This window comes from Lingula anatina, chromosome 1, assembly GCF_051362555.1.
Source record: "Lingula anatina isolate TDL-2025a chromosome 1, LinAna3.0, whole genome shotgun sequence".
In the NCBI taxonomy this organism is placed as follows: Eukaryota; Metazoa; Brachiopoda; class Lingulata; order Lingulida; family Lingulidae; genus Lingula; species Lingula anatina.
The window spans coordinates 64,873,475-64,882,289 of NC_141767.1; the positions used below are offsets into that span (position 1 = coordinate 64,873,475).

At 34.8% G+C, this 8,815-nt stretch overlaps 2 protein-coding genes across 3 annotated transcripts; one reads left to right on the plus strand and one right to left on the minus strand.

Moving 5' to 3' along the window:
• The first annotated feature begins 6 nt into the window (after positions 1-6).
• On the plus strand, positions 7-4,014 carry LOC106162132 (uncharacterized). 2 transcript variants are annotated; one of them, XM_013539278.2, is made up of 4 exons: positions 7-331; positions 719-903; positions 1,221-1,337; positions 2,241-4,014. In XM_013539278.2, exons 1-4 carry the CDS (start codon positions 23-25, stop codon positions 2,317-2,319), a joined length of 690 nt encoding a protein of 229 aa, XP_013394732.2. In that variant the 5' UTR covers positions 7-22; the 3' UTR covers positions 2,320-4,014. The 2 variants fall into 2 exon arrangements, with proteins under 2 accessions (XP_013394732.2, XP_086857873.1); XM_087001747.1 differs by having other exon boundaries at positions 2,254-4,014.
• Positions 4,015-8,288, minus strand: LOC106162147 (uncharacterized). Its single transcript, XM_013539316.2, has 7 exons — positions 8,074-8,288; positions 7,773-7,831; positions 7,294-7,319; positions 6,952-7,054; positions 6,353-6,508; positions 5,951-6,019; positions 4,015-5,692 (listed from the first exon to the last, which is right to left on the minus strand). Exons 1-7 carry the CDS (start codon positions 8,163-8,165, stop codon positions 5,583-5,585), a joined length of 615 nt encoding a protein of 204 aa, XP_013394770.1. The 5' UTR covers positions 8,166-8,288; the 3' UTR covers positions 4,015-5,582.
• Between the last annotated feature and the right edge of the window lie 527 nt (positions 8,289-8,815).

Sequence of the window (8,815 nt, forward strand, 5' to 3'; positions counted from 1 at the left end):
AAGCGGTTTGTTTAAATTCAAAATGGCTACATTCAGCAGAAGGAGCAGGAGCGTGATCGGACTGTCGTTCAGAAGAAGAGGCTATAATTCGATGAAGGAGAAGGAAAATGAATGCTTATGTGTGTGTAACGAAGAAGCTATAAGTGAAAAGGGTGACTGGTTTCCTGTAAAGCGACGCCTTTCCCTCAGAGGTAAAAAATACCAGCTACAAATGACGTCGTCCCCACCCATTTGCGAACACATGTCCGATGATGACGCTAGTGGCGAGAAACAAAAAGAAAAGAAGATAACTTTTGAAACTGTTGGCAAGGCCATGACAAGACTGCGACAGGTAATACATCACTTGTTGTGGTAATGAGTTAACTACGATAATTGTGTTGTTTTGTACGTGTACACTGTATCTGGTACGAGTTGATCATTTGTTTCAGTCCTAGTTCTACTGCAGTTTATAGTTACTAATAGTACGCCATATGTGAACGGTTTTGCATTCCATGCATTCCACGCTGCGCTGCGGGTGCCACATAGGGATGATATTACATTGGCAGAGACATATTGTAAAGATTAAAATGTTTTCATGACAGTATTATACCTGTCATTGATAAATGTACAGTACCAGGATGAGTTCAGAAGTCATCAGGCACTTGTCATTGTTTCCAGTGTTGGATGTTTTGGAGTTGTCCAGTACGTTTGATTTGACTCATTTTGATTTTATCTTCAGAGACTGAGAAGGAAAATTAACAGAAGAAGGCTTGAGAACCTGGACACGCCCAACAAAACCCCAGGTAGTTTGCGGAAAAGTGCTCGTCTTGCTGCCAGAACCCCTGACCTCAAACTGTACAGTCCATTTGGCATTGAGACTCCTGGCAGGTCACCCCTCAGACTGAATCAACACCAACCGAAAAGGTACCAGATAATATAGAAAGTTATGCAAAATACATTTTCATGAATTCATCTAAATACTAATGAATAGTAATGATATATATAACGCTGTGGAAAAAATGGTTGAAACATCATTTTAAATAAACACCTCCTGATGATCGGTCATGCCCTATGGGTATGTCCGTGAAACTCAGAGTTGGGATTCACACATGTTTCTTGTTTATTTATGTGTGTGTGTGTGTGTGTGTGTGTGTGTGTGTGTGTGTGTGTGTGTGTGTGTGTAAAGATCAGAATTGACTGTAATATATATTTTAAAGTGTTATTTTGCACCAACTTTTCAGGTTCAATTTTAGCAGCCCAAACTCTTTTCAAAGAGATCTTGACAGTGTGGCAAGTGGAATAAGATCTCTGAAGCACAATTCCAACAGTTTTTCCAGTGTTATTCAGAAAGAAAACAGGTATGAAGCTATTGCCCACTTTATCACAAGATGCATATTTATTATTAGGATTTACCCCAACTTACAAACATTTAGAAATAGAGTTATAAGCTATCAAAGATTAAAACAATATTATGTAACTTGCATCACATCTTCACTACAAGTCAATATTCCAGACATGAGGTCTAAGTTTCAGATCAGACATGGGCCAGCTTTTTCATTTTCAAATGTCCATATATGTCATGTCTGATCTTTGGTGGCATTTGATTGAAGTTTACCACACCAGTCACTAATGTGGGTAGGGTATGTGAACTACATCACATACTAAAACTTTAAATCTAGATAACTGGGGTGCATTTGTGCCTTGAACAGTAAACTTCAAACTTGCTGCTGTCAGCCAGGGATGGATAAATGTGCACATATGGAGGATCGAAATGAAGGAGCTGGTGTGCTCATTGTAGCTGAAGCTCGCTCAGTGTACAGGTGTCACATTTTCAAGATAACACTAAAAACTTAATTATAAAATTTAGTAAAACTTATAAACTCTGGTTTTTGCATAACATTTTATAGGAGGGCTTGAAAAGCTACAGTAATACCTATAAATACTATTGTACACGTTGCAAGCTGTAGCATTAGTCTGTCCACAGTTTGGGATCATTCTGCAGAATGTTCTTAAACTTACATGGTTACAGTGAAAAAATTGGTGCAGGCTGCCTAGTGCTCTTGTAGGCTTATTCTCCTCTTGTTATTGTTATTATTATTATTATGAACAAAATGATTCCTATTTATTATTTTAGTAATTTATACAAGAAGCTGGTTACTTTCCACCTACTGTGTAATTTTGTAGACCCCATCCCACACACCCATGCTTGCTTATACCTGCTTCTGCTTGCTATGTGAAGTGTTGGCATCTCACCATTTCAGTTCTCCTTCCCAGAGTCTTGGAAGAAGAGAAGTACAAGAGAATGGAGAGACGGAAGTATCATCTCAGGCCAAGAATTGAGTTGGGCTCAAGAGAAACACTGATTTATTGAAGACGGGGACCATTTTTGATGACCAACATGTTGCACAATTTGGTTAGACATTCTATTTAAGTTACGGTTGCAGGTCTTGTGCAGGGGATATCACATGCAGATGTACGTACTTGACTGCAAAACAATCCACAAGTGTTGACTGGTTAATTACCACAATAAAAAAAAAAATGAAAAAATGATAAAGAAAAAAATGAAAAATTAACATAAAAGGTTGGCAAATATAGATTTTTGAAATATCTGTCAATCTTGTTGAAGCCTTCTAACAGAATTGAAATGAAGATGAAAATGTATTGAATGTAGCACTGACAACAAAATTAGTGTATACATGGTCATTTTAACATTTAAGCTATGCTTTTTGATAGCATGGCTTACCAAAGTAGGATTAAGTTATTTTTGTCTTGCCTGCTCAAGTATAATTTAGACATATCTGTATATGTTAGATGCTATATAATCCTAAAATTGTACGTAGTTTGTGTACAATGATATATTTTATACTAAACATTTTACATTGTAGTTTATCAGTTTTTCTGTTAAGATATAAGGTTGATACATAAACTGTTTATTTTAACAAAATGTAATCATGTCTGTTAAAGAAGAAAAAAGATGGTTGTACAATATATGTGTGAAGTATGTAAGAGTTCAAGTGGCATGTATTAGAGTGGTAGGTAATGTCTTCCAAGAGTGCCAAATGTTATACCATGTACAGTAAAGTCCCAGAACCAGTTGTATTTATAAATTAACCACTTTGACCTTATTATAATCGATATGTGCTTTTTTCTGCATCATCATAACTTTTGTACTAACATTTAATATTACCCGAATAATTGTATAATGCTTATGTTAATTCTATTATGACTTTTGCATACAAATAATCCACCCATTGTGTGCTTTTATTATTATTATTTTTTATATTATTGTAGTATTAGCATAACAAATGCCACATTTATTCTTAACATGTAATTAGGTTTAAGTGTTTGCTTGCTTATTGCATGATGGTTTTGTTTGCTTGTGTTGAAGGTTTCAGTGGTGCTGTTTTTTCTTTTTCTTTTTTAGTTGCATTGCTCAATAATTAGGTCAGTACCATCAGTCTGTGTTAAGTTGCAAGTTTTGTCTTTTTGTTTCAAATTTCTGTTGGTACATACATACGTACATAAAGAGAGACAGGTATTTTTATTTTTTTCAAACTTGCCAGTGCTTATCAGATACACTATGTATGCATCATTCAGTTGACATCAATAATGCAGCTTACACTGAGGTATTATTTTGCACAATGTACTTATTAAGAAGTTGGTGTAGAGTCATTACAATTTGTTCCATAGCTCATATAAAAGGATAAGTCAAAAGGATGACACATGCATGAAAATGGAATCTTATTTAGGCACAATTCAGGAGAGATTTTGAGGATAAATCTACTTTGTGCAATGCAAAAAGTTCACATTTTGGATTCAATTTTTTAATGTGCACAACAGGATTCTCACATGGGCTACTAGACTATGACTCGCGAGTAATGTTTGCATGGGTGCTATTTGGTATTTTAAAATTTGATACTGTCAATAGAGTTAAATCTAATGGAAAGTATTATACAAAACCTGCTGCAGAATTTGTACAAGTGGAACTTGCCGTGTTGTCATGATTGCTGTAAGAATTAAACTTGAAACATGAAATGTGTTATTATTATTTACCTTTATTTCCTTTCTGTTACTGACAATTATACTTTCCCCTGTAAATGCAGCATGTTGCTGTTAGAAAAAAATATCTATCAAGATGAATTATTTTGTTAATGTAAGACAAATTTCTGGCATAATTTTACTACTCTCATTACATAAATCCAGTTTTACACGGAAAAAAATTGGTGAAGAGAACAACATACAATTTAGAATGAATTTCTACTTTCTCAACTATCATCCACTCTAAAGTAAGAAAGGTGAAAACTGATTGCACTTACAAGATCCTTCCTGAAATATCTTTTTATAGAATTGTCTTTAAACAGACACATATGTATCAACTACACCACTGCCTTTAGTAACACATTTTCAATCCTGGTTCTCAGAGGTGATTGAGATTTGATTGTAAAATAAAAGTCAATTTTGGAAGTGTCAAGGACTTGCTAAACGTAATTTAAGGAAACTGTGCTGCACTTATCCTGGACCATAAGACTGATACAAAAGTATCATCATTCACACAAGATAAGCTTTCCCAGTAAATAATAATTCTACTTTCTACATTTTCACACATAATGACGAAAAATACAACATTTCATTAGCAAAATTGCAACAGGTTGACTAAATCCCTGCTCACATCCAGTGGTACCTTTAACTTGGCTAGTCCACTCAGAGAAAACTTAGTCTGGCTATTACTTAAGAGAGTCACCAAAACTGAGGTCCCGCACTAGCTGCAGTTGTACAATGAACTTGGAAGTTATACCTAACCAATATGACAATGCCCTGGAGTCACATTTTCTTTGGACAGATTTCCCAATTCAGACCTCACAAACGATAAAAACACTTCAATAATTACCTGACATGGATATCTTTTTCTGAAACTTACAAGAAGACATGGTCTCATTAAAATAGCATAAAACATCATCCATGTGCAGGTAGAGACCAAGGAATTACTCATGAGTAGAAGAAAATTATTTTCTCAAAGAATATACTGTTTGGTGAAAATATCCCTGATAGGATACCTTTAATCAGCAGCAAGCAAGAAATGAGTAGGAAAAAATGGCATTTTTGTTAAGTAAATTTGATTTGGCACAAAACTTGAATTCTTTCAACTAAACAGGAAGCAAAGTTGCGAAAGATCGTAAAAAACCCTGTACAGTTGAGTAATTACATGTTAGGAACTCCCAAAATGGACCAGTTTAGTTAAATGTACTCCTTGATGTGCAAAGAGCCCTACTGCCTAGACAACATAAAAATGACCAATAAAACGCTAGTAAACATTTATATATGTCTGACCACGACATTATCATGATTTGAATCTCATCCTGCCATTTTACATTTGAATCCATTTAATTCCAAAGCACAGGTGCACTACCACGGAGTATAATTTTTTAATTATTCAGCAGAATGTGCGTTTGCAGTCCTCAACTCACTGAACATCTGCTTTACAGAATCAAAATGATGGCCTCCTACCCAAAGTTGCACCCAAATGAGATGAAAAACCTCCTGTGGGAATGCTATCTGCCACAAAATCAATCTACAATGTCTATTTAACTAGAGAACTGTGTTGATCAACTGTTGGCATTTGTGCTGGAGTCATCAAAGGTTGATCCCTCTGGATGGAATTTTTTCACTGCACTTTCTTCATTGGTTTCTCTCTCAAGGACAGGTGGATCTGGATCTAAAATACAGAAGTCACATTTCTAGTACCTCTCCATTTCTTCTAAAGGAGGACTTAAATTCATATCACATCAAAGGACATTTATGTAACTGAAATGAACCAATGTCAAACTCACTGCATGAATTGAACAACAGCACGGGAAATGTTTGTTCTATTTGCATTTCTGTAATGTAAAGAATGTCATGATCAGATCATGATCAGAATATTGCATCCTTCACTACAAGCCACACATTACAGCTTCTGGTCTTCAACACTTACATGAGCTTTGGGCATCTTCTGTGAAGTTAGTAAAGGAAGGCTTGCTTTGGGAGTCATCTAGACTAGCACCTGAAGTATAAACCCCAAGTTTTTATGAATATGTTCATGATAATTTGAGCATGCTTTTAATCTACTTTTCTTTCTTGTTTTTATTTTCTTTTTGTTGATATTTTTGAATTTTGTTAATGTTATACATGTAGTTGAGTGTTTCATTCAACAGAATACTCTAACAGTGTTTATTTTATTCTGGCAAAAACAATCCAAAGTCTTCAGGAGGAATTCTGTTACAAATATACAATTTGACTGCAACAACACTTATGCAATGTCCATTTAAAAACAAAAAGCACATATAAAGTTCCAATTTAAACATTATCTTAGTAACACAAATAAACTGACACCTACCAAGCTGCAAGGAGTCTCCATCCATGCTGTCTTGGTTCGACTCTTCTAGCATTGCAGAGTTGGGATAAGAGAGATTAGAGTCCTCATTGTTCAGGCTGGGCCCTTCACTGTGGTTGGAATCCTGAGACTGTCGGCTGTTCTCCTCTGTATACACAGCTATCAAAAACAAAGAGAAACAACATGTCAGCTACATTTATGTAACTTCAGTGCACACCTGTTCCATAGGTACAAAGCTTTTAATACCTGTGCAGTATAATTATTTCTGTATATTGTAGAAAGTGACTGACAAAACAAACTTGCAGAAAAACTGCTGGAAAACCATGTACAGTATCTACATTACTAGTCCAAAATACAGGAAACACATTCAACACAATCTTTTTACAATTACTACTTTTATATATCACAATATCAATATGATTACTGTGAAAACTGTATGTGTAGGGATCAATTAGTGGTTATTGCAGACAAATGCACTAGCAAAACCAGGCATCACCTTGGTTGTTGTATAATTCACAAGTAATTCAAAATAACTGCTTTATAACATTATAGTAGTGAGTCAGGAAATTTGCCATGCTGTCAACTCTGAACCTTCCACACACCTTGACTTGTACTGTCTTGACTCAAGCCAAGGTCAGTTTCTGGAACAGATAATTTTGTCTTGTCCTTCTCTTTAGCAGACAGCTTTCTTCTTTTAGCACCAGGCTGGTACAAAATAAAGAGAAAACCCTTGTCAGTGCAAACACACTGTCTTCAAAAGATCTTCACAATGTATCCACTTCGTGTTTAGGATAGATCACTATTCAAATCTCTAAGTCAAATTTCATTAGAGACTTCCAACATCTGACAACATGATACCTAAGTAGATAAAAATTAAAAATTAATATTACGTTCTTGAAAGACTGAGTTTTGTTCTAGCCAGAAATTTAAGTGATCCTACATACCTGACCATTTTCTCCAGAAGACAAAACTAAAAACAAAATAAGAATAACTTAAACCATATGAATAACGATCATTAACATGACTGTGTAAATATTACTACAATCCTTAATGTTTAAATTAAAGAAAGAATATTTTAAATAAATTTATAATTGTTACAAAATTCAATATCCTGGGCCCATGCCTAAATAATAATTACACCCTCTTTCATGCACATTTGCACTGTCATAATTCATATTGCATTATGACTTTTTGTTTCAAAATAGGTTTTTACTATCACTAAATCATAAGTAAATATTACACTACTTTTTTATTATTTATTTATTTATTTATTTATTAGAGTACATCTAGTACGGACAGTAGTGGTGAGGGTGTAGAGAGCCTCAGAATGTATCACGTAAGTCATAACTTATGCTCAAATAAGTAACATTTATATTACCATAGTTAATCATCATTATTATTATTATGTCAGATTTCATCTTACCTGGTACCCATTTGAAGATCTTCATGGTTGTGTCTCCAATTGTCACCCATTTCTTCTCCCTAGGAAAATGCATATAAAAGATGAATAAACAAATGGACTGTATATTAAATTAGCTTGTTGGTAAATCTGAATATTGTGGAAATGAGAAAGACGGATGGAACCCTTGGACCGATAGCTGTTTTGTCTTAGTAAAAAAACACATCGTTTTGGCACGAATGAAGTTTAGGCAAACTTTCGGAAACAAGCGACCCAGTGACACTGACAGAGTGAAAAAGTAAAATGAGCATACACTAAATCTTACCATGATCTCACGTGATCTATAGCATTTATCACCCTCTTAATATCTTCCTTAGCCCGACTGCGGGTTTCCGCACGGATCGAGCGTGACAGCATTGCATATATACTTGAACAAAACGTCTGCTCAGATGAATCAATGTTAGGAAGGTAAAATAAATTAACACAAAGGCAAAGTCAGTCGTCTGTGGGTACTGAAGACTAACAGAAAGCGGTTCGATGCACGGCTTGCTCAATAGGTGGCAGCACGCAAAGAGCAATTATCCAGTTTGAGGACAGTATTTCATGCCCCAGGAATATTGAAACACCTGGCTACTTAATTATTGTGACAGTTACAGTGTAACTCTGCTTTTGTGCATAATCCAAATGTTTCTATCAGCCCAATTGTTCAATATTTTGTTATGGGAACATTTTGATAGGGTTAAGATCATCTATATACCAAAAAGTGGTCTGAAATGTTTTTTTCTTTAATTAACTAATGATTAATAAAAAAAGATTACTCCAATTACAAGGCCACATCAGTGACATTTTATTATTTTGTGAGTTTAGTCCTGCACCTTGAATTCAGTTTGAGGCCTTAACAAGTACTTGGAATTGCTATATCCTTTAAAGGGCTTGTATTCTATCATTTTTGTCCTTGAAAAGTACTTGATTTTATCACCTAGAAAACCTGTAAAAATCATATCTTGTAGTTTTAAACCTGAATATAAACAGTATTTGCAGAAGGGGGGAATACCCTTTTTGGACAT

Coding starts and splice junctions, on each gene's coding strand:
- LOC106162132 (XM_087001747.1), top strand. CDS start 23: ATGGCTACATTCAGCAGAAGGAGCAGGAGCGTGATCGGACTGTCGTTC. Junction 904..1,220: donor AATCAACACCAACCGAAAAG/GTACCAGATAAT, acceptor CCAACTTTTCAG/GTTCAATTTTAGCAGCCCAA. Junction 1,338..2,253: donor GTTATTCAGAAAGAAAACAG/GTATGAAGCTAT, acceptor TCTCCTTCCCAG/AGTCTTGGAAGAAGAGAAGT.
- LOC106162147 (XM_013539316.2), bottom strand. CDS start 8,165: ATGCTGTCACGCTCGATCCGTGCGGAAACCCGCAGTCGGGCTAAGGAA. Junction 7,832..8,073: donor ATAGATCACGTGAGATCATG/GTAAGATTTAGT, acceptor GCATTTTCCTAG/GGAGAAGAAATGGGTGACAA. Junction 6,020..6,352: donor TGGAGACTCCTTGCAGCTTG/GTAGGTGTCAGT, acceptor TTTATACTTCAG/GTGCTAGTCTAGATGACTCC.